Below are 25,989 nucleotides of genomic sequence, written 5' to 3'. Positions count from 1 at the left end.
ATATTTAATTGAAAAGAAATGTTAAAGTTGTTAAGATTTTAATGCATATTAATGATAGAATTGAATTGGAATGGAATGTGTGTTTTATTTACATATATATATAATTTTTTTCTTTTTAAGAATATAGTCTCTATTTTAAGAATGTACCAAGCAGAACTCAATTTGAAGTTATGTATTATATTGAATGCTATAATCTTAAAGGTATACATTGAAGCTTAAATAAGAGTTTGAATGGATAAAATTAAAGGATATAAAGGTGTCATACTCTAATTGGTAACTACAGGGAAAAATTTGCTTAATAAGAAAAGATAATGTGAAATTGGAACAGGACAGACAAAAGTATAAATGTAATGATTTGAATTGAGATGAGATAATTAAAACAAAGTTGAGAAAATTAAGAGGGGGGAAAAACTATGTAGAAAATGTAAAATGGTAATAAGATATGGAATAGAATATAAAAATGAGCATGAAATTGAGTTTTGTGTCTGTATGAAGAAGTGATAACCTGGGACCATGCTATTTTCAAAAAAGATGTTTTATTTGTATTTTGTTTTTGTGAAAACCCAAATAAAATTTACAAAAAAAAAAAAAAGAATGCGACAGCGACAGCACTCTGGGAAAGTGGTGGCGGCTTTTCCCAACGTGCTGCCGCATTCAAGGTCCCGGTTCTGGTGCGGTACAACAGTCAGTGGGGTGAGCCTGCAGGGGCGGCGCCTTGAATGTCCCCCTGCTGCCTCTTAGCATCCCCAAGGGGGCTGGCAGAGGGGTGCTAAGAGGCAGCAGGGGGGCATTCAAGGTGCCGGTTGGCCCTGCAGTTTCACACACTGACTAGCACCGCCCCTGAGCTGGCACCTCCAATGCGGAAATGGTGGCACGTTACATGCCGCCGCAGCTGCGGTCAATGCGCCATCCCCCTGCCGCCTCTTAGCACCCCTCTACTGGCCCCCCTTGGGGATGCTAAGAGGCAGCAGGTGGGCATTCAAGGTGCTGGCCCTGCAGGTTCACCCATTGACTGTAGCACCGCTCCGGAGCTGGTGCCTCAATGGGTGAACCTGCAGGGCTGCCGGGTGCCTCGAACACCCCCTGCCACCTCTTGACGCCCCTCTGCCGGCCCCCTTGGGGACACTAAGAGGTGGCAGAGTGGCAGTGTGTCGAACACGGCCGTGGCGGCACATTATGTGCCACCGCTTCCACATTGGAGGCACAGGCTCTGAGCAGTGCTAGACAATGGGTGAACCTGCAGGGCCAGCCGGTGCCTTGAATGCCCCCCTGCCACCTCTTAGCATCCAAAGGGGCCTGGCAGAAGGGCACTAAGAGGCAGCAGAGGGGCGGCCTGTCAAATGTGGCCACGGCGGCACGTAACGTGCCACTGCTTCTGCATTGGAGGCGCTGGCTCCGGAGCGGTGCTAGTCAATGGGTGAACCTTCAGGGCCGGCTGGTGCCTCGAATGCCCCCCTGCTGCCTCTTAGCATCCCTAAGATGTGGCAGGGGGGCAGCTTGTCAAATGTGGCCGCGGCAGCATGGAATGTGCCACTGCTTTTGCATTCGAGGCACCGGCTCCAGAGCAGTGCTTCAGTCAATGAGTAAACCTGCAGGGCCGGTGCCTCGAATGCCCCCTGCCACCTCTTAGCGCCCCCCTGCCAGCCCCTTTGCCTCTTAGTACCCGCCTAAGGCATCCCCCCCCCAGGGGGCAATACCGCCCACTTTGGGAACCACTATCCCAAATGATGGTTGTCTAAGGCTGTAGTTCTTCCTCCTTTCTCCCAAAGTCATTCTTATATGCCATCATACATTCTTAATTCTAGTTAGAAAATGCAAATAGTAAAGATATATTAATCAATGTAGATTCCCATTTATGCTTCATGAACTTGGTACCATTCACTCTGTTGCTATAAAACTTACTCGCAACTATTTCCTTGGAAAAAGAGGGCTATTATGGCACATGGACCTGTTCTACTAATTAATTAGTACAATTAGTTAATCTACTCTTGTTTCTGTCTCATTTACCTTGGAGGGCTGATAATTGATAGGATCAGATATGTGAAATGAATTGCGAAATGAAAATCATTTAATCTCTACATTATTAAAGACTCAGCATAAACTGAAGTGTCTGATTTCTCCACAACTAATCTAGTTATATGTACTTCTATAGAAAAGGATAATTTAAAATAATATTACTTTTTGAAAAGTTGAATCTTCTTAAATATTGATCAGTGACAGTATAAGAGTCATGGTAAAGTAACAGACTTTATTACATAGGTAGGTTCAAATGTAGTTTTCAGTTCACAAACAGACTAAAAATGAAACAGGAATTAAAAACGTATTCAGAATAGGAAACAAAAAATACAAGAATGTGACAGCATATTTTTATTTTCCTAAGCATTTTTAAATTACAGGGCAGCCCATTTAAATAGTGCCCATCAGAGTTGAATCATTATGCTATGGTATTATTAAACTTGTTTTTTAACAGCTAACCTCCTGACAAAGGAAGCTGTAGAGAGTTGCCAAATTATACCATGGAAAGCAGATGCTCGTTTATAATTAGAATTGCATAAGCCTTATTTGCAAATGAGCATTGCTATATCTTAGGCCAGCATTTCTCAACCTTGATAATATTAACATACATGGACTTCACACTGAGTGGGGAATTCTGGGAGTTGAAATCTACACATTTTAAAGTTGCCAAGGTTGAGAAACACTGCCTTAAAAAAGGTCTCTCTAGTTCGGTCACAACATGATACTTTTTATTACATAAAAGGCACTGTGCCATTTTTAAACATCAGGATCATAGTGCCATATGCCACGAACAAACACGCCAACACTGTCTTTCTAACTGATTATAATTACACCTTTTGTTCTGATGCAAACATCAGAGAAAGAGGTATAGTTTACAGTAGTCTTCTCCTGTTAAACGAAAGACACACCGCTTAAATCCAAATAAATGGCTTTATCCAATCCAATTATCTCTAGCTTGGCCATGCAGATTGGGGATGTTAATAGCGGTAGTTTAACACATCTGGAAGACATCGGCCTGGGAAAGATTACAATAGCCTGAGACAGATTCTATCAATACTTCTTGTACAGCAGTTGTACATCAGTTTGTAACTTCACTAGACCCAGTCAATATTTTTCACATTTGTAATAGAAGAGTGTTACTGTCTACAGATGTCTACTGGAGAATATTAAGGGCACGAGGCAGAAAACATATTTTAGACAGCAACAGCTCAGCTTCTGATGCAACCACAGGACTCACACTGAAAGTCTCAAAAAGTTGTCGAAAGAGCAATGTATATATTGCTTTTTTTTCTTTCCTTGTTCAGATACAGAATAATTTAATGTCAAAGTTTACTAAGACAAATGTTCTTGAAATGAGAAGGGACTTTTTCTTCTTCTTTTTTTTGCAACAAGTCCAGAAAAACGTTCATATGGAAATTATGTCCTTTCTTCCAACTACTTTTTTTCTCAAGTATAAGTCAACACTGCATCTTTTGTCCCTGACAAAAGTGACTAAAGACTTCTGACAAAAAGGCCTTCCGTGGGTCAGAATTATTTTAGCCGCCAGGACGGTTAATATTTCCACAGTGCTTAGAATTAGAGGAACTAAGACATTTTGCATTCGTTTCAAGGTTGCATTTTCCCCTAATACGACAGCCTTAGCCATTTTCCATTCCACACCCCATTTTAGAAACTGTCAGCATCTCAAATTTTCTTTAGAAAGACACAGGAGAGGGGGGAAGGGCAACTTGAGACTTTAAAAAACTTACATTGTACAAGAGACATTAATTTACTCGCTAAGCATCTCCACTGACAACTGGCCTGCAGATAGTGTGGATTTGGGGGCACTGGGCCTATCCTTTACTGCTCCATATGCCAAGCAGTCTTCATGCATCCATCGGAAACACAAGCCGAGTTCCTCTGTTCATCACCTCAGGTGCTTCTGTTCCCAGATCATTTTCCAAGGCTTCTTCAGAGCTACTTTTTACCTTCCTGCCATCCAGGTTGATAACAGCACCATGGGAACTAGAGGAGCCATTAGCAGTTATTGTTGTATCTCCGTAGGTCAGTGTCAAGTCACTGTCATTCAAGATAAAATCGGAATCTTCGTCTCTAAGCTGTTCTTGGTTCTGAAATGTGTTCAAGAAGGTTTTTAAGGAAACAGCAGAAATATCCATTGCAACTTAATGGAACCAGTCAGAAATTTGGTGGAGCTACAACCCTCATATGGAAGAGGCTAGGTGTTGGGGGTAGCTTTGGAGTATACTTACTTAACAGTTCCATCTATCCCCTACCCATCCACTAAATAGAGATGTGTTGTCAATACTGTCAGCTCTTTGAGATAGTCCAAATCAGGAAATCGAAGTTTTGAATTCTAATAATATTTTTATTAGAAGATTGGAGAAGATTCTTGAAAGACTGAATGCACTTATTCCCTCCCTGCCTTTGGCTCAGAAAACTAGGGGAAGTTAGCTCTATAGTAGTCATCACATGATCAGACCCAATTTTATGACCATTTTTGCCATGGTCATTAAGCAAATCATCATGGTCATTAAGCAGATCTGGCTTTCCAAATTGATTTTGTTTGCCAAAAGCCAGCTGAGACCATCAAAAATCATGATTATAGGACTGCAAAACACTGCAACCATCATAAATGTGCACCAGTTGCCAAGCACCCAAATAGTGATCACCGGGCAGTAGAGGTGGTGCAATGGTTGTAGCTTCAAGGACAGCTCATAAGTAATTTTTTCCAAGGCCACCATAACTTAAATGAATGGTCATAAATCAAGGACTACCTGTAGTTATTTTGCAAAATACTATGAATCAGGTATTCTCATGCACTAGAGGTGTGTTCACCAACAGGTGATCATACTTGTCTTCTACTGCATGGTAGAGGATACCATATGTATACTTCAATAATCTGTTCAGCCTTGTTTCAGCAAACTAATCTGATTTGTACTGACCTGCTTTGAACATTACTATTCAGGTAATAGATGAAATCACAGGATAAATGATGTTTCCAGCTGTGTGTTTGGGGAAAAAATACCTTTGGATAAAAACCAGTTTTGCTGGAAAAATCTGTCCAGAAATGCGTATTCATATGTAACTCTAGGAGGCTTTTATTAAATAAAAAAAGAAGTTGGTATAAAAATAGTTAGGAAATCACCCTGAGGGACAGAAAGAAATTACAGTATCAAAACAGTAGTTAGATAAGTGGAACTTGAGGCAAGGCCAAGAAAAGGTTAAGGGAAAAGGGAATAGGTGCATTCAGTCTTTCAAGAATCTTCTCCAGTCTTCTAATAAAAATATTATTAGCATTCAAAACTTTAATTTTCTGATTTGGACTGTCTCAAAGAGCTGACAGTATTGACAACACATCTCTATTTAGTGGATGGGGAGGGAATAGATGGAACTGTTAAACAAGTTGAGAAAAGATCTCAGAGTGCCTCCCTGGAATTAAAGTAAGCGTTGGAGGAAGCAGATTCCAATTTGCGAGATTCTGATATCATAACTGTTTAGATAAAAGTCTTGTCCTACATGGCATTGGTTTCTTAGTCTGGTCTACCTTGTTCAGCTTACAACAGCACAGAATTTATGCAAAATTGTCACTGGAGGGATGCAATCAGAAATATCTCCTAAACTAGCATATCTAAATTAGTGCATTCCACATTTTGTGTGGATTTCCTTAAATGGAATGCAAAAGAGGTTGCTGCGTGGTCACCTCAGACTCTGATGAGGAAACCAAAAATAAACACTCACTTCTTGAGCTGCCAGACAAATTGCTGCCTGAGGATTAGACAATGCTATGCTACTGGAGGAGATACAGCTGCAATCAATCTTAGAAGATGAGGACTCTGAGCTGTCACCCCATCCCGTGCAAGCACTCCAGAGAACAGAGCAGAGCAGAGCAAAGGTGCTGTGCAAGGCTCCTTGCCAAAAAGAAATGTTGTTCTTCCAGATGAGCAACGCTGATGTTGCTTCTATTTAAGAAGTCCAGCAAGCTCAAGACTCTCTGCTAGACACAACCATTCGTTGATCTAGATACTGTGTGCCTTATCTCTTGACTCAAAATCTCATCCCTGTGATTCTGGACCTGGATTGGCAGATGACCCTGCAATGACATTGGATTCTTGGACTTCTGTCCACTCTTGTGCCTGCATTTAGACTTTAAAGGCAAACTTGCTGGACTTTAAGGGACTTAATTTGTGGGGTGGGGGGTGCGACCCGTTTTCAGCCTCCCCAGCCCCCAGAAGCACTCTGCCAGCCAAAAATGTACTGCTCAGAAGCCCCATGAGGCCCCCGCATGGCTTGTTTTTGGCCTTCCAGGCCTGCAGCAGCAGCCCATTTTTGGCTGGCAGAGTGCTGCTGGAGACCATGGAGGCCAAAAACGGGCCTCGCAGTGGGCCCTGCCCACTTGGCCAGCAGGGTGCTGCAGGAGGTGTCCATCCCTTCTCCCACCCCAGGCCCAGGGTGGTGAACTACAATGCTGATCCGGCCCTCCAAAATATCCAGTTTGACCCTCCTGCTCTATGCTGTAACTCTCCCAGTTAAAAAAAAAAGAAATAAAAGTATCATTGTATTATTCTCTAAAGATTCTTTCCTTGTTTCCCCCAAAAGGACATCACATTTGTTCTCCTCACTTCTTCCCAATGTGCTTGCATGAAGAGGAAACCTAAAATTGCATTCTTTATGAAGTTTCCACTTTCCTAAAAGTGTTTTTCACTTAATCTCCATATTCAATATTATACTGCCTTAACTAGAAAACCCATGTAAAAACTTAGCATGGAGTCCCAGTAATCCAAAACATTCTTTGGAGGCAGAAAGAAAAACAATCCATCTGGATCCCAGGGGACTTGAAAATGTTCCAAAAATAACCTGAGGCTGGCCTCTCCGATTCCTTGCATTCTTGCAGATAAGATCTCCTAAATTCACTTGAGAAGTATCTGGTTCTATTTGCTAATAACAACACTGGACTTATGCACTCCCATAACTAAACAACACTAGAGGAGCCATGCATAATTTCCACACTGATGTCCTATTCTGCGTCAAAGCAGATACATTTGCAGCTAGGCCAAAATGCATGCATGACTCTGATGGGGGGACCTGGTGTGAAAGAAATGTAGACCAGTCCTTGGAAGTGGGAAAGGAATGTGTGAATTGTTAAGGGGAGGAGAAGAGTTTCTGAAAATATGACTCAGTCCTGAGAGGGAGGAAAACACGACGGGGGAAAAAACCTCAAAACAACCTCACCTTGATTTTGTTTGGTATAAAATAGAGAGAGAGAAATTCTGATAGGCTTTTAAAATTTGTTCTTCTACCCTAGAATAAAGAACTTGGAATCCTTATCTTGCCTGTTTTTCCACCTCGCCTATCTCAAATACATCCCATTTCTGCCTAGATATGCAAGGAAACGTTATTAAAATGTATTAAAATTGCATGGTTATTTCCTAGAATGTTTACCTTTTTTCCCATTCTGTTCCGTTCCCCACCCCAATCTGATGTTACTTAAGAGTTTGGTAGGCAACAAAATGCACTTACCTCATAAACCTGGGGACTAGTTAAACAACGAGCTATCAATCCACACCAACCTGGAAGGGTTGTTGTGAGAGGTGGACCACTGTGGGTCAAAGTGGGCTTGAGGTATCTGCCATTTCATTAAGGAAAATACACCTATGAAGGAACCATGTGCAAATAGTTCAAACTATATCATTAATAGATGCAGTAATTCCAGCCCATTCTTGTACTGAACTATGAATTATGAATAGATCCATCCACTAGCTATCAGGCATTGTAAGGAAAAAGGAAAATGAAGAATTCATGGGACAAAATGTAATCAACCATCAGCCAGATCACAGAGCTAATTAAATAAAGAGGCCTTCGGAGCACATTAGCTATCTCCAATATAAAAACAAGCTGTAAAACTAGTGAAGGAACCATCTGTGAAAACTATTCAAAAACCAAACTCCATGAATAAATTTTAGTTTCAAGTTTAATATAGGCACCCTGAGTGTAACAGTTAAATTCATCAGTGATGTACTCAAGTACAGTCAACAACCATATCGTGTCCTGGACCAAGTTTCTGAACTGAATCTGAAAGATGTAGAATAACATATTCAGAATGTTTTTCTTGCAGCTCAGTTACTTTAGCAGGAATTCTTCATGTATTCTGTCTTGTACCACTTGTTTTGGAGGGATGAGCCATATTGGTTTTTGCTAAAAATAAATGTGATTCATTTGGCTACTTAATTTCTGTTCTGGAGCATAATATAAATTTCATTTAACAGATGTTTTTACTGGATGTGTCCTGTTCAGACCAGACAAGGATTGGCAGTTTTATAATTGCTTCTTGTATTGCATAGAATTTTGTCTACTAAGAGTCTGGAAAGGATACTTGTGGTCAAAGCTGTACCAAAGCCTGAAGATCCATGCGCTTTCCTGTTTTGTCCGATTCGTTCGTTCAGTATCTGGACCATCCTAGGCAGTAAAGACCATTTTGTTATGCAAAGAACATTATCAAATAAAGGAATAATATAACCTGAGTATGCGCAAGACAAAACCGATCAATGGCAATAGTTTTCCAGCAAACTTTTTCTTCTCATAGGGGGAAGAAACATAACACCCACAGACATGTTTAGAAAATAAAACTGGGGAAGGGCTACAACCAGGCATTTTGTTTGGAAGTGTGTCCATCTTGCCAGAAAAAGGTCAAAAAAGACAAATAAAGGACATCTTGGGGAAGAGGGTGTCCATTTTGCCAGTTTAGCTTCTGATACAAGAACATGAAGTAACCATATCTATACAAAACCTGGAGTCCATTTTATGAACATTTTCAGAATACAGAACCTAGTTACTAAATATACCAATTGGATCAAAAGTTTACTTAAGCTATGTGAGCTACATGAAGCAAGGGCAACTATTCACAAACATGGAGTTCCTCCATACGACATAAAGGGAGGATGTATAGTAACATACTATTCCTAGTTAGGGCATGAGTATCAGGATAGCATCCTGCCTTTTATCCTAATTATTCAGCTCTAAACAACATAAAAACTGTCAAAATGGAATTCTGATTATAGAGAAGATCAGATGAGAAATTTCTCTTTAAACATAAATATTATCAATAAATAATTCAACTAGCTATATGATTTTCTTTCCTTAGATGAGCTTGGACAATTGCTGATAATTAGAAGATTCAATCAGGGCAATTGAAAACAGAAGATAACAAAAAGGAAAGATTCCTAGGAGATAACTAAAAAGAAAGTAAGGTTATTCAAAAGGAACATTGTATTTCTCCCTCCAAACTTTTAAGAAGTTAATTCTTCACATATGTCTTGGTGAATGCAATAATGGATATGGTGACTGCCAGGCATCAGGAGTGTGGGACACTAAGCTTTAGCTGTGTTGATATGTAAAAACTAATTTTAAAAACATAAATATAGGAATACTGTGGGTTGTGTGCCAGTTATGCCCTTTCCTGGACCAACAATCCCTATTCATAGTCACTCATGCCCTAGTCACTTCCCGTCTTGACTATTGCAACATGCTCTATATGAGGCTTCCCTTGAAAAGCATCCAAAAGCTCCAGTTGGTGCAAAATGCAGCGGCCTCCATGGTTTTGTACAGACCTCAGTGTGCACATGTATCACCTCTTCTGAGGGAGTTGCATTAGTTGCCAATTTGCTTCTGGGTGCAATTCAAGGTGCTGGTTGTCACCTTTAAAGCCCTTCGTGGCTTGAGTCCAGGTTATCTGAGGGACCGTCTCTTGCTGGTCACATCTATCTGACCCACCAGAGTGGGGAGGCCAGGAATGTTGCAAGTCCCATCCCCTAGAGAGATACACCTAGTGGGACCCAGAAGAAGGGCCTTCTCCGTGGTAGCTCCCTCTCTCTGGAACATAATTCCCCCAGAGATTAAAATGGTCCCCCCTCTTAACATTCTTCTGAAGACTTGGTTCTGACAGCGGGCCTGAGGAATGCTCGTGTGATGTGTTTGTTACCAGGAAGGGGTATTATAGGATTCTCTCTTTCATTAGTTTTATTGGTTTTTTATATGAGGTTTTTATATTCTTGTAAGCTGCCTTGAGTCACCATGTGCAGCAATATACATTTTCTAAAATAAATAAAGACAAAATTGGAGCTTCTTTGGCCAGAAATACATCAAATACACATGGGGGAACAAGGTGAGAAAGCACAGCAGTAGAGGGCAAAGATGAAAGAAAATAAGGTAATATGTGATTGTTCCTTCATTCTCTTCCTTTCCCTATGTAAGTATAGGGTGAAACAAAATTGGAGGTTAAACATATAAAGCTTCCTAACAAACAAAGAACTTGGTGTGCCATAGATGCCTGTATATTGTAATACAAAGCTGAATCTTACCTGTGAATTTCACAACTCCATGAGTTGAGCACAAGTTTTTTGGGGGATGGGTGGGATGTAGATTATGAATGCTGCTCAAACATGCTTGTATAGGAACATCACTGACCTGTTGAAAAAGTTAACTACTTACTCCTTGTAAGACTTGGAAACTGTCATTGTTGGGTGGAGGGTCTTGATCTGGGTCAACTCCAACTCTGTAGAAATAAATATCAGGAAACAAAGAGCATGAGGTAATGAACTGAATTAATACTATTTCCATTGGGCTTCAGGCTAGTGGAAAAGATGTAGCATGGTGTAGGTATACACAGTGCAAAGAGTACCAGAAAGTATCTGGTAATATAATGATTGTTAAATATTACTGTGCGTCTACTCTAATACTCTAATTTCAGGATAATGGTGTATTTTAACAACCTCAGTAAAATGCCACTCCATAAACCTGAAGCTATCAATATTGTGTAGGAAGGCAGTGCTTGTTTTACTATTGCAGGCCCGGAAAGTTTCATCAGCTTTCTCACTATTTTAATAAGACAACCAAATTTGTTAAGAGACACCTCAACTGAGAACCTATCTGGATTTTAATTTCTAATGACTATTGCTATTAATTGAGGAAATGAGTCATCTGGCCTTGAAAGACTGTAGGGCAGGGGTGCCCAATCATGGCAACTTTAAGTCCTGTGGACTTCAACTTTCCATGCTGGGTGGGGAATTCTGAAAGTTGAAGTCCACAGGTCTTAAAGTTCACTCTACTGAATTCACCCTGTTCAGCCCCCGCCCCATCTCTTGCATTTATACCCTGGTTCTAAATCAGTCCCCAGAGTTTAGAAGAATGTGACAGGACATCTCTAGTGACTACATTAATTCTGTAGAGGCTTCTTTGAGGAATTCAGTTATCAGAAGTGAAATAAAGACCGAAGAACCGATTGCATAGAAAGCCAACAGTTCAGTCAACGCTGCAGGAAAATACACCATAAGCGAGTAGTTTTTTTAAGGAAGTAGAAATCTTGTAAGCATGAAAAGATAACTCAGCAGCCCCAGCACACCCTATCAGTGATGTTTAGAACCCAACAAAAAGTTCAAACCCAAGGAAAATTTGTTGCCAAGAAAATGTAAAGGCAAGGAATATGGCTGACACCATTCTTAAGTGAAAGAGGATTCTTTGTTTTAACTTATAATACAGTGGAACATTTTAAAATATATCTTATATTCCTCTGGGTCTTGATGACTCATCACAAACAAACAAAACTTTCCACCATGATTTTCTGTTTATTAATTTTACTGTCCTAATTCTTTTGAACAAGGATATTTTCAGTTTATCCATATATAGCTTTCCTCTGTTTCACATCCACTCAGCTAAATTACTGAACATGAAACTTAAACACAAGGTTAACTCTGTGGTTCTGCTTTGAAGAGCAAGGTACTCTCATCTGATTTGCAGCCATGATATGGAGATGTATGGGGCAATTTACTTCTTGGAGCCTTGAGTGGCAATCTGTATTGACCAGGAAAGGTCCAAGGGAACAGTTAGGATTTTTTTTATTATACACAACTGCAGGCAATGGAATTTAATCTAGGATAGACTGCAGTTTATGTGCATGGAGTAGAGAAAAAGACAACACACCCTCTTTTTCAAACCAGGGTCTTGACAGTTTGGGCCTCCTAAACTAGCCACATCTATTAACTCATATTTAAGTACAGCTACTCAGGGGAAGATGCAAAGTAGCAGAAAGTGTCTGGTAAGATCAGAATTGTTAAGTATTATTGTGCTTCTATTCTAATTCCAAGATACTTTTAGCAATTTTATTTATTATGAAATGTACTGGCTGCCCATCTTGCATACAATGATTCTGGGTAGATATGATTTTATTTTTAGATCATAACCAAGGACCATAAAACTCTGGTTATATTTGTACATCAAAACCCAAACTTTGAGCGGTAACAATATCCTCCATAATTCAAACCAGGTTATCTGAATGAGAGTGTTCCCCAATACAAATCGGAGAGAGCTCTCTCTCTGTTCCATCTGCTTGTGAAACATACTTGGCAAAAATTTGGAAGACAGCCTTCCAAAATCATAAACTCCCACCTCTATTCTCTGATGCCTGGCAAGCAAACCATGTTTTTATTTATATAATAGTTATTTATAATCAGTACAAAACTATAGTTTGCTCAAACAGCTTGGTTATTTCATGTTTTTCTCACAAGGATAGCAAAACGGAGACAATAAAGCCTTATATTTGGCAGGGTTTTAAATTTTAATACGACATCCATATTAACCTATAACTACAGCATTTAATGCAAAAGAAAAAAAAATGAACAGACACAGAAAAATCCAAACCAGTCTCACATTACTTAGATTTTCCAAAAATCTAGTTATTAAGATATTCAAAAACCAATTAAATATTCAATCTATGTATTTTTAACCTTTGGCTGCCAATTGAATTATTATTATTCCCAAATCTATTTCTGGCAAACATTTTTTTTAGAATATTCACTTCCACCTACAAATTGACTTAGTTTATTTAAGGATAAATTCTTCACGCCAAAAATATAAAAAATCCCAACCCCATCAGGATTTAGAAGAATAGAAGTTGAAGTGGGTTTTGGGACAGGATAATAAATGCAATCTGATTTACAAAAGAGTTAGCTCCTAACACACTTATGGTTGCTTGTGAGTTTCTGCACTCTTCAGTTGCTAGATAGAACATCATGGAGAATGACAATAGTATTTTTTTCCAGTTCACATGTAGCAAAATTTGCAGAAAAACAAAGAATGGTTAAAAAGTCTTCTTCAGTATTAAGAGAAAGACATGCAACAGCAGACAAAGAATGCATACGCTTGAGGTTAGAAAAATGAAGAAAGCCAAGCACCAGGTAGAGGTCATTCTGTTTGGTCACCTGAAATACAGCCAGTGGCTTTCATTCATCTCTTCCACCGATGGAATATATTCACCGACTCTAGTATAGCACAAAAATGGGATTGGTTTACTAATACATTTTAAAAAGAGAAAAAGGAATTGCCTTTCTATGTTGTTTCTTCTAGGACTGCTTTACCCGAAACAAAGTATCAATGGAGTGCATTTGGATTTTGAAAATCAAAAAGAACAGTAAGAAAAAAGACGATAATCTTAAGTAATTTGGTAAACTAACAAGCATTATTATGATTATCATTAAAAGAAATTAAGGGCACCAAGCAAACCTTCCCTTTCAAGTGTCCTTGATCCATAACCAGGGTTCATTCACTTGTTTTCTCCTCTCCCTGCCACCCACTTTGGCTGCAATGGAATGTGGAGAAACAAGGATGGAGATAAAAGCTGGAAGTCTTGATCACCGCCTGCCTCAAGTCTACAAATTTCCACATAATGAAACACTACAAGCCTTTGTCAACCCTACTAAGCAAACAAAATACAAACTTGAGCTGAAGTGTATATAGAAAACCTGTTATAATAATTAATCAGAGGTACTTATAATGAGTTTTCCCATCATCGCTCCTCTCATTCCTAGGTTCATTGTTACTACTCTTTTCAGAATCACTTCTGTCCTTCTCTTTATGCTTTTATGGAATGCAACCATCTTCTTTCCAGATCCTTGTTTCCTGTAGTGGCGACCTACTTTCCTGAGTTTTTCTGCTTCTGTGATTTTCTAGTTTGTTTCTCCAATAACCCTTTCCTTTGGATGCCTGCTTGACCAACATCAAAGCACTTTCTACTGTTTTCTCCTTAACGTTACAATACTAAGAAGACTGAACTGTGAACTTTTAAAAAATCTGACTGTGTTTATAACAGTCATTCAATAGATACTTCCTGGAGAGGAAGCTTCAGCTTGGTCTGCTGAAGGACCCTCATGTGATCATTCAAATACATGTAGTCCTTGACTTACAACAGTTAGTTCATTTAGTGACTGTCCAAAGTTACGGTACTGAAAAAAGTGACTTATAACCGTATTTCACTGTTATGACTGTTGCAGCATCCCCATGGCCACATGATAAAAATTCAGATTTATTATGGTTAGTGTCCCAGGGTCATGCGATCACCTTTTACAACTTTTTGACAAAGTAAATGGGTAAGCAAAATTCACTTAACAACCAGATTAGTAACTTAACAACTGCAGTGATTCACTTAACAACTGCAGTGATTTCCTAGTATGATTTGATTGCTTAGTGTACCCCATGACTATCACTAAGTGTTGTACCTTATGATTCTTGATGAATGTATCTTTTCTTTTATGTATACTGAGAGTATTTGCACCAAGACAAATTCCTTGTGTGTGTCATGCCCCTGATGGAGACTGACTCTGAGGGAGAGGAGGAACAGCCGATAGAAAGTGCAAGTGTGGCTCCGGAGGTTGTGGAGGAGGCTAGGGAAGGGCAGAGGCCGGCTGAGCAGTCAGAGGAGGACCCAGGCCCATCCCCTATCCATCCTAGGGCATGCAGGGAGGAGAGGATAAGGAAGATACGTGGTCTACTTGGGAGGAGACGGCCTTGGCCCTCTTCATGGGCTGCAGCTGTGACAACTGGATAAGTGAACGGACCTGCGTACAGGTGAACGCTGGAAACAAAGTGTGGAAATATCTCTAGTTTATGGTTCCTCTCTGAGTTTGGCGTCCTTCTCAGTGTGTGTTATCTGTGGACATCCTCCACCCCTTATCTTGCCTGGTTTGTGTTGCTTTTTCCCTTCTTCTTGTAACTGTTTGTGTGGGAGTTTTTTGGCTTCCATCAAGAATATTCAGAGCTTGGAAGCAAAGTAAAGGAATAAAAGGGGCTTCACCTGTTTTCTATGACTGTTTTGTATCCCACTCTGGGACATCACAGAGTGTCCAACCACACTTGGCCAATAAAGAATTCTATTCTATTCTATTAACAACTGTAGCAAGAAACATCATAAATAGGACAAAATTCACTTAACAACTGAGTCACTTAGCACCAGAAGCTTTAGGGTCAATTGTGCTTATAAGTCAGGAAAACCTGCAATGCACCATCACAGGAAAGAGTTTTCTATTTCATTCAGGCCAGATCCTCATCTAAGAATTACATTTTATTGATTAAAATCCAGAGACTGATTATAACGTGGCAGCTGGTGCATATTTGGACGCAGTGCAACATCATGGTACTTTTATTACTCAGGATACAAGAGTTCAGCAGGAGAGAAAACCCGCGGGAGAAAACTCGAATAACCAAAGATCCACATACAAATACCCGCGAAAACCTCAGAAAACAAATACTGCAAATTTAACAGGTTGTATTTATTTTCAAAACTCTGGACCAATGTTCCTGGGCAACGCAAAACCTAAGTGGCATTATACCATCTATCCAAGATCCCATTCTTGAGGTCTTAGAAATAACTAAAATTCTGGAATGTTTTGTTTTAAAATTATTACATAAATGTTCCAAAATATGGATCAAGCTTTTCCTATAGATCTTCACTGACTGAATAATTCTTGCCAGGCTGTCTTGAACAGTTTCAGAGTTCCAGCTGTCAGAAGTTTTCGGAAATTACTCAACCAAGAGCTAGCAACAGATGCGTCAACTATATGAAACTGTGACTCAATTCAGACATGCAGTATTTTCAAGCCATAAAATTAGAGCCTAAACTTCAGTCTCTAGCAGCATGCACAAAGGTAGCCATAATTTTAATAACTTGTTAAATGAAGTATTTACTAATACTAATTGATTGGAAGACACTCAGAATTTAGTATAAGATGAGCAGCTACATAAATGTTTTAAATAAATACATAAATAATTATGGTTGCGCAATGCAGATTCTAAATCATACTAACCGGGGTTTATAAATCAATTTCAAAAGTATGATGTTATATACTCTAGCTGGATAGTTAATCACAGTAAGTCACAATAAATTCTTGCCTACCATTGGTTCTTTAGCCATGATCTGAAATTGTAATATTTTGTAAACTAGTCAACTCTATCCTATACTATTACCAAAAAACCATTCTGCTGATAAGACATTTCAAATTATTGATTTTTAAAGCACAAACTTTGTGTCACGGAAAACATTTTTGCTGCTGCATCCATTTCCTTTGTCAGAACTATAAGCAAAACTAGCTGATCAGCTCTTTTCTGCATCATAGTGGTTTAGGATATCCTGATTCAAGCACTATTTTTTACTAAAGGCGGTTATCAGCTAAATGCTCATGTTTATGCATGACTTAAATGTAATGAACTGGGTTGTAACATGGGCTCCTTCTTTTCAAGCATTTACTCATGAAGAACATTTAAGAAATCTTCAAAGCAGTTAAGCCAAAAATTGTGCAGGACATTAATACTGGCTAAGGATATCTAACTGAATAAGGGGAACACAAAAATTGTATTAGGAGATCGCTTGATGACAAATGACCATATCAGATTTCCAAGTAAATGTGCTATGCATATAACTTTTCACTTGGAAATATTATCCTTTGTTTTATCCTCAAATGTACATCACACCTTATACTCTAATTATAAGTTCAGTTAAACAGAATTCCTCCTCTGCTCATAGAATAGAATAGAATAGAATTTTTAATAAGAAAAAATAAAATACATTCATCAAGAATCATTAAATGCAACACTTAATAATAGTCATAGGTTACTATAAGCAATCAAATCATACATAGGTTACTAATACGCAATCAAAACATACTAGGGAAACGAATAAAACAATATAAATTGTAAAGATACAAGCAACATGGTTATAGTCATAAGTGGGAAGAGATAGGTAAATTGCATCTAAAGACAAGCAAGATTAGTAATGGCTATGTTTCTTACTCTACCAAAGTACAGTATTATTAACCTCAACTAGAATATTCTTCAACTGCAGAGAGAATACATGTAGTCCTTGACTTATAGCAGTTCATTTAGTGTCCATTCGAAGTTACAATGGCACTGAAAAAAGTGACTTATGCTCATTTTTCACACTTATGACTGCTGCAGCATCCCCATGGTCACATTATTTACATTAGATGCTTGACAGTCGGTTCATATTTCTGCCGGGCTCACATAATCCTCTTTCTTTCTTTCTTTCTTTCTTTCTTTCTTTCTTTCTTTCTTTCTTTCTTTCTTTCTTTCTTTTGGTATATGTTTTATTTGCAGGTTTTCTTTAACAATCTTTTTTCACCCAGTGCTCACAGTAATAATACAATTACATACAAAATTTTTATTTTCCAACTTCTGACCTTGCTCATTATAATAATATATTCTTTTATGTATCAATATATATTCTATTATTTTCCCAATTTATACTTATTTCTTTATTTTCCCCATTTGTTGGGGTTCTTCTATATTTACCTCATTATTTTTAAACAATACTATGCCTTCTTTATGATTTTTTATCACTTCCTCCAAATATATATATAAATATCAATAACATTTCTTCATACAGTATACTTATTAATCCCTATTAAGTCACTAATATTTTAATATTATAAATATCACTCAGTATTCCACCACATTTTCAATATCTCAATTTTCTATAAACACCAATAAAACCAGTAGCCAATAAGATTTAATCAATTCCAAAATAATATCTCTAAATCCCCTGAATTTATAGTCCTTGAAAACTATATTTTCCAATATATTTTTGCATCCTGTATATGCACCCCATAATAATACATTTAAATATACCTAGTCCTAATCTTCCACCTCCTAGTCTTAATATATTTATGGTTATAATAAATTCTATTATATATCTGTGCTACTATTTTCCCAATTTAAACTTTCCACTTATTTCTATTGGTTTTCAATAGTTATCTCTCTATCCATCATCTCTCAGTCTTTTTAGAATTTCATCATTTATTGATTTTTGGGTGATTCTTTTAAGTTTCTCTTTTGGAATCATAAATGTCTTTCTAGCATTTTTGCACAGGCTAATTGTTCCTTCTGCTTTACCCTTTATCTCTTTCTGCTGCATCCTTTGAATATCCAGGCATAATGCTTCCATTATTTTTTTAAAAAAATCAGCCAGATTCACTTAACAACCTTGTTACTAATTTAACAACTTCAGTGATTCACTTGATAAATGTGGCAAGAAAAGTCACAAAACGGAGCAAAACTCACTTTACAAATTTCTCACTTAGCAGCATACATTTTGGGCTCAATTGTGGTCATAGGTTAAGGACTACCTGTATCCTCTAATTTGACTAAATCCAGTGCCTCAAATTCTAAACAACTAATACTATTATGATCCCTCCTCTTCTTCCCCTCTTCCTTTTAGAGTTGTCCATGGCTGCCATCTTCTGGGTTGTCTTATGTCCTGCAGCTTCTATGATTTTCTATCTGGTACATAGAGACAGACTCAGCTTAATTAAAAGGAAACAAGTTTAACACTACAAATCTTTAGGAAGAACACTCCTTTACCCATGATTTAGCTCAGGAGTGACTAGAAAATTCTCCGAGACCTTTGGGTAAGAAAGAGGAAGATCCCAAAGTTCCAAACAAATCCTAAGTATTTGGAAAGGGTATCTCCTGACCATTTGACAAAATAAATCCCAAACAACCTGGTTGCTGAAATGAAGGATGATGAAAATAACCAAGAATGGAATTTTGTTATAGGTGAACTATGGATTCTGGTCAAGCAATTCCTTGCTTTAGAATTCTTCCTCATAATAGTAATCAAAAGCAATCTTCTATTTGAAACTCTCCCTTTACCATAAAAATACATACACAAAACCATTTTAACCTTTCAAAGCAAGCTAATGTCTGAAATATGAATTATGATTATATTTCTTCTATGCAACTAAGTGACCTATTTTAATTATTAATAGCATGCCTTTATTATTTTTACAAATAAATCAAGGTGGCAAACATATCCAACATGCCTTTCTCTTCCTGTTTTCCCCAAAACAACAACTTTGTGAGGTGGATTGGGCCAGGGGTGGGATTCAATTTTTTTAACAACCGGTTCTCTGGGTGTGGCTTAGTTGGTGGGCGTGGCTTGGTGGTCATGTGACTGGGTGGACATGGCTTGGTGGTCATGTTATTGGCTGGGCGTGGCCAACTCAGTATCACTCACATCGAGGCACACATCTCCTCACCTGGCCTCTCATGACTGTGGGGATGTTGCAACAGTCGTAAGTGTGAAAAATGGTCATAAGTCACTTTTTTCTGTGCCATTGTAACTTTGAATGGTCACTCCACACAAGCAAAGTACCAGCAAAGGAGGGGAAAAAAACTCCAGAGACGTTCCTGAGACAGGAAGTCTAGTCCTGCCAAGAATGTAATAAGGGTTAATGGAGAGGCAGTTTCTGTAAGCAACACCAAAATGTTTCCTTCCTGCCTTCCTTACAGGATTTACTCCAGTAATTTCTTCTAACAACCGGTTCTCTGAACTGCTGAGAATGTTAACAACCTGTTCTAGTGAATAGGTGCGAACTGGTAGAATCCCATCCCTGGATTGGGCTGAGAGAGAATGACTGGCCCAAACTCACCCACCTAGCTTTCATGGCTACAGCAGGACTTGAACTCAGAGTCTCCCGTTTTCTAAGTTGGTGTCTTAACCACTAGACCAAACCAGCTTTAATTTGAATACCTAAATTAACACTGATTTTTTTTAAAAAAAAGTAAATTATGAACAAGTTGGTTCAAATTCAAACTGGATACCTTATATTTAGGCATGACAGCATGGGTGTTGTGCCTCCACCAACGATCCAGACAGTAAAAAAGACAATAAGTAGGGTTGTGGAGAACATCATCTGATGAGCGTAAGTTGCAGTGTCACGGATGGAAAGAGCAAATGCCATGGCTCCACGGAGACCTGCAGGCAACAGTGACAAAAAGATGTCACACAGTTCAGGAGAGATGCTTTGAATACCTCCATCCAAACAGAAGGCCAGCACTTAACATTTGACATAATCCATAATTACCAATGATATACACAGTTTCTCAGTTTCAGGAAAAAGAATCGGTTGCTATGATGAAATAGGAATGCTGTTCAAAACCAGTATGGATCTTTTGAAGGTGATGCAAGCTTCTCAACAATTAACAAAACAGTTAGAAGAAATCCACCATTTAATTGATGATTTATAAAATCAATTTTAAAAAAAACACAGTAAATGGTGGGAAAGCCCAAAGTTATGAAATTCAAGGATTTAGCAGTGGGACCCAAATTGCAATAGGTGTTGACATCCCAACGTTTGACCTGTGGAATATATTTTAAGACATATTTAAGTCTCTGTTTTTGTTTACTTTAACAAGAAATTTTATTGTTTTCAAAGAACAGGACAGGAAGACCCACAATAGATCAATCATTTTTCAAGATGTCATAAGTCTCTCTTCATTTCACAGTTATTTGAACATGTCAATATAACTTCTTTTAGACAGGAATACTTCTGAACCTGTCTCCTGTTTTTTTAAAGTCACTATAAGATGGTTAATTTCTACAACAAAACCAAAAAAAACCCACAAAAAAATAAAACATCCCCCACCCAGGATACAAAATGAGTAGAACAACAAATAAATGTTTTTGTCAGTTATGGTGAGATAAGTTCACATTAGTCTTAAGTGACACCAAGACAGGTATTCCAAATACTGAAGACCTGCTTCAAATTTCACTCTACTGAAAGAGAAGATCACAATATCTGTCATAATCATTTTCCCAGGTTAGGAGCCATTGCGTTGCGGGAACTAGGCATGTCTAGTCTAGCAAAGAGAAGGACAAGGGGGTGACATGATAGTGGTCTTCTAAAATTTGAAGGGCTGTCACAGAAAAGAGAGGGTTGATTTATTCTCCAAAGCACCTGAGGGGAGGACAAGAAGTAACGAATGGAAGATCGTTAAAGAGAGATCCAACTTAGGATTAAGGAGAAATTTCCTGACAGATCAATTAATCAGTGGAAGTAAGTTTGCCTCCTGAAGCTTGGAGCATCATTGCTGGAGCTTTTCAAGAAGAGACTGAACAACCATTTTTTGGAATGGTATAGGTTCTGCTTGAGCTGGAGGTTGGACTAGACGATTCCCAAGGTCCCTTCCAACTTGTTATTCTATTATTCTAAGAGCATATACCAGCTACAAGCAGAATAATCATATGTTAGGTTTGTCTTCTTTTAACTTTATTTTTGAGATGACATAGAAACATTAAAAAAATAAAGATTCCCAAAATGTTAAAATTATTTGTTTACTCTGAGGTTTCTTCAGAAGAATCAGTAGTGTGAGGTCATAAGTGTCCTGCTATGGATGTCCCAGGATCCCTGCAATGCCTCTATTTGAGTTCACTACAGCAAATAAATTATGATTATTGGGCAATCAACACCTTCACGGAACATGATAGAGCAGTTATTTCGTATTGTTGAATTCTTTTTGGAAACAGAAATAGATTGTCAGTATGAGTGAAGTGTACGATATGTAGTTCAGTAAACAATGGGAACTGTGTTAATCTTGCCATGAGAACATTCCCCAAATTACATGGCCCAAATGGTCTTATTTTTCTTCATTTTGGGATGGGATGGGGTGAGAAGGGAAAAACAAATAAAAGTATAAACTTAACAACCAATGAAGTTAAAAAAGATCAGAGGAGCCAAAAAAGAATGCAGAAGAATCAGAATGACAAATCAATATAGGTAGTCCTCAATCTATGACCACAGTTGAGCCCAAAAATTTCCATTACTAAGAAGGATATTTGTTAAATGAATTTCAGCCCATTTTATGACCTTTATTACCACAGTTGTTAGGTGAATTACTGCAGTCGTTAAATTAGCAATTCAGTTGTTAAGTGAATCTGACTTCCCTATTGACTTTGCTTGTCAGGTCAAAAAAGTGATCACATGACCCCGGGAGGGTGCAACCCTCATAAATACATGCCAGTTGTCAAGCGTCCAAATTTTGATCACATGATCACAGGGATGCTGCAATGGTCATAAGTGTGAAAAACAGTCATAAGTTACTTTTTTCAGTGTCATTGTACCTTTGAACAATCACTAAATGAATGGTTTAAGTTGTGGACTAACAGTATATTAGAATTATTATTATTATTATATCATCATCATCATCATCATCATCTAAGGAAACTACTCTACTAAGGAAACCCTCTTTATTGGCTTCATCTTACTGATTTACCTGAAAACATCATCATATGTTGAAAATTCCAGGAGATCTTGTGCCTTCTACCCAAATTCAGGAAGAAAGAGAGTGGGTAGATGTGTGCAGCTCGTCCCAGGAAAACCGCTATCTAACCACAACTTTTGGTTAAGAATCCAACAGGCATATACATTATTTTCAAGTAATTTCATTAATTTTAAGAATATCAAATATTACATAAAATATCAAATTGCTTTATTTCAGTCAACGTCTAGCAGAAAACACAAAATCTGAACAAAAACCAAAGTAATGATCTATGTGCGCTATTAAACAACATTGGGGCATACAGAAGTATAAAATAGTATGGTAAAGCTTATTAAGACTAAGACTAAAACTCAGACAATTTAATTTAATAATTTTAAGCATAAATATCCTACAACATCTCTTTCTCATGCAACAAACCCTTTTCTTATTCTTAAACATGTCAAATTTAAATCCTAACCCCTTCTGAGAGAGCCTCTGTTCCACTAAAATCTGTTTGTCGTGCAGTTTGAACAAGGGAAGCCTCTACTTCAATACTAAGAAAACCAACCCCTCTTGCTATCTATTTATTCTTCCTTATCTGCAGTAAGCATAAGGCTGCTGTTGAGAAAAAACAGGATTAACCGTCAGTCAATCTTCCTCCTGCACTGGTCACTAAGAAACCACTCATATCATGAAAGCCACTTTGATGGATCCTTAGGGAAAACAGGCAGGAGATAAATTGCACTTCTTTCCCAAGTCAATTCAAGTAGGAAAATCCTATTTGCAAAACTGCGGCTTGATTTTCCAAGTGTTCATTTGCATATGTACATTGCTCACTTGCAGGTGCTTAAGCAGAACTATTTGTTGAATGAATGTTTATAAACACTTAAAACTGAGCTTCTATATACAAATTCAGAGGAAGAGATGCTCAACAGAGGTCAGCACTAGGCTAATCTAAATGGCTTTAGAAGATTTAAGAGAAAGAGAAAGAACAAGGTCTCTCTGAAATAAAGCCAACCTTAAATGTGAATCTTACAAGAGCCTTCCTAAACAGCATTGGTCAGCTCAATGAAAACAGAGACACGGGGACACTCAAGAGTAGCTCCAGAGAATGTTACTGTTGCTGAACCAATAAACTGAACCTGAAGGCAAAACTATGAAATCCATAAATAAATAGGCTCCCCTAATAATCTTTTCATGCTGAAACATCAATACTGTAGGGCAAAATGGCACCAGCAGTACTTTGAATTTCCATCTCTGTTAAGGTTTTGGAGCAATCTATGCAGGCCCCAAACCAATAGATCTTCGTAAGAAGATAAGAAATTTAATTATGAATTAATTAATTCTTGGAATACGAGAATTGTAGCCAATTCCATAAGAAGCATGAGGCAGCTTCTATATAGGAAGGCTGAGTGGGACATTGGCTGATTCTCTTTATGAAAGAGGACCATTGGAAGAAGTAAGTGGAGCAAGACATGGAGGCCCAAGGTGTAGGGGGAAGTGTAGGGGGAAGCAGGCACAGCATATTTTATACACACATATTTTACACACACACACACACATATATGAATTTTCATTTCCTTATATAATTTAAAAAGTGAAGTACACATGACAGCAAAAAAAGGAAGAGAAACCTTTTAGTAGTTCTCTAAAACTGCATCATAACTATTAACAATAATCAGCACAACTAAAGATATTGCCATTACTATGTGAAAATGATTGAGATGGATTAAAAAGTAGATTCTGGTTTAGAGTAAATTTCTCTCTAGGGCTGACTACACAGCCTCAGAAGTGTAACAGAATCAGTAAAAGTATGATGATAAAAGGATTTTTTAAACTTAATCCTGAAGGCAAGATTAAGTTGGGGGGGGGGGTTCCTCCTGCATGACATATGTAGGAACAATAAAGATTAGGATGAAAGTTAGTTCATCATCTCTCAGTTTTCATCTGAAAGTATAATTCTCATTTCCTAGTTTTCAGCAAGTACCATGTTCTTCTTTTTCATCTTTCCAAGGATCTGAAACTAAAGTAAATCTAATTTAATTATATTTTTAGAAATTATATTTCCAGAAATTGTTTTCTTTTGACCAAACTACTTCTCCTCCAGCTTTACTGTCAGGTGCTTTAAAACTTCAGAAGATACGAGAATTTTTATCATCTGACTTTAACACACACTGTCCACCTTCTTCTGAAGATTCCTCAAATCTCATACTTGCCTTGATAAATATGCAGGTTTCAGAGATCCTGCATGTACACAGATTTATCCCACATAATATTCTGACTCAAAGACAGAGATAATATTTTTTTCTAATATTTAATCTACCAAATATAATATCTAATAGATTATAATTTAAGATGCTCCATCCTCTTGTTTGGATTACCGCAACACAAAATTCAAAAGCCATGGTTTTATAAAAGAGGCTACAGTAAAAACTACTGTGGTCTGTTTTCCAACCTGCTATAAAATACAGCTGAAACCCTAAACACATTAGGAGGGAGTTAGGAGCTAATCCTATGAATTCTGAAACATACATTTGAAATATGTTAAATATGAAGAAAGGATACAAAAGCTCCAATTATGAAAACAGGGCTGAAAACATGTTTCTGGAAAGTAAACAAAGCTAAGCCCATATAAGAAAATATGAAATTCTCAGCCAGGAAATGCAGAACTTCAAAGAGCTAAGGGGAAATGTGAAAAGATTAGTTTGCCAATTGCATTCAATATACTTGACATTTTATATAAATATCTATGTATTCCTGTCTTCCATAAAGCTCATGCTAAGTAAAATAAATATACATGTAATAAGAGAAAATAATGGGTTTAAAAGTTAAATACGTCAGCTTGTTACCAGTTATTTTTACCATACTTTTACATACTATGCATCTAAAATAACACACCTGAGATAGTGTAATGTCAAGAAGGTAATTCCCAAATTCATATATGTTCAGTTTTTCCTAATATATACTGAATTTGTATGGTCTTCTAGTATAGCAAAGAAAATGATAATAAAATGAGAATTCCTTTCTGATCTTGCTGGACTACAACTCTCATCATCACCTGTGCTGCTGGGATTGCTGTAAATGTTGCTGAAATACATCTACCATATAGCAGGGGTGTCAAACTCAAGTCATCACAACGGCGTCACATGACATATCGGGATTTTTTTTCACCTTCATTAAATCGGGAGTGATCATGGTCAGCGCATGACATATCCAGCCCATGGACTGGTAACTTGACAGTCCTGATCTATAGCAATCCCAGCAGCACAGTTGGTAATGAGAGCTGTAGTCCAGCAAGATCAGGAAAGAATTCTTGTTTTATGATAATTATCCTATGAACAATTATCATGATAATTATTCAGCAGCATGTGAAGTACCTAAGATTTCTATTCAGAACTATAAAATTAACCCCACTAAAAACTAAGCCATTAAAGCCAACTGCAAATCAGAATTCTTATTTGTATCATCTCATATACTACAATGAGTAGCATAAGAGGTGCTGAGCATTCCATTAGCTGAATGTTGAACCAGTGTTTGGCCTTTGCCTCACAATCATTTAGTCATATAAGAAGAACAGATCATGTTGTCACTGCTATCATC

At 37.8% G+C, this 25,989-nt stretch overlaps 1 protein-coding gene across 2 annotated transcripts in view; it reads right to left on the bottom strand.

Moving 5' to 3' along the window:
* Positions 1-2,228: 2,228 nt before the first annotated feature.
* SLC9A7 (solute carrier family 9 member A7) overlaps positions 2,229-25,989 on the bottom strand; it is a 52,594-nt gene continuing 28,833 nt past the window's right edge. Inside the window, exons 10-17 of one of the 2 annotated variants that reach the window (XM_087938426.1) lie at positions 24,955-25,068; positions 22,405-22,516; positions 19,954-20,107; positions 13,266-13,325; positions 10,501-10,564; positions 8,387-8,469; positions 7,534-7,639; positions 2,229-4,124 (exon numbers count right to left, since the gene is read on the bottom strand). In XM_087938426.1, the coding sequence (XP_087794552.1) occupies positions 3,882-4,124; positions 7,534-7,639; positions 8,387-8,469; positions 10,501-10,564; positions 13,266-13,325; positions 19,954-20,107; positions 22,405-22,516; positions 24,955-25,068 (936 nt within the window). In that variant the 3' untranslated portion in view covers positions 2,229-3,881. The remainder of the gene's footprint in view (positions 4,125-7,533; positions 7,640-8,386; positions 8,470-10,500; positions 10,565-13,265; positions 13,326-19,953; positions 20,108-22,404; positions 22,517-24,954; positions 25,069-25,989) is intronic. The other variant, XM_087938427.1, reaches the window with a different exon arrangement.

Source organism: Pseudonaja textilis, chromosome 8 (assembly GCF_049901715.1).
Source record: "Pseudonaja textilis isolate UNSWEBS1 chromosome 8, rPseTex1.2, whole genome shotgun sequence".
Classification (NCBI taxonomy): domain Eukaryota; kingdom Metazoa; phylum Chordata; class Lepidosauria; order Squamata; family Elapidae; genus Pseudonaja; species Pseudonaja textilis.
Note: the sequence above shows the minus strand (reverse complement) of the source record. Positions and strands in the feature narration are given on the sequence as shown.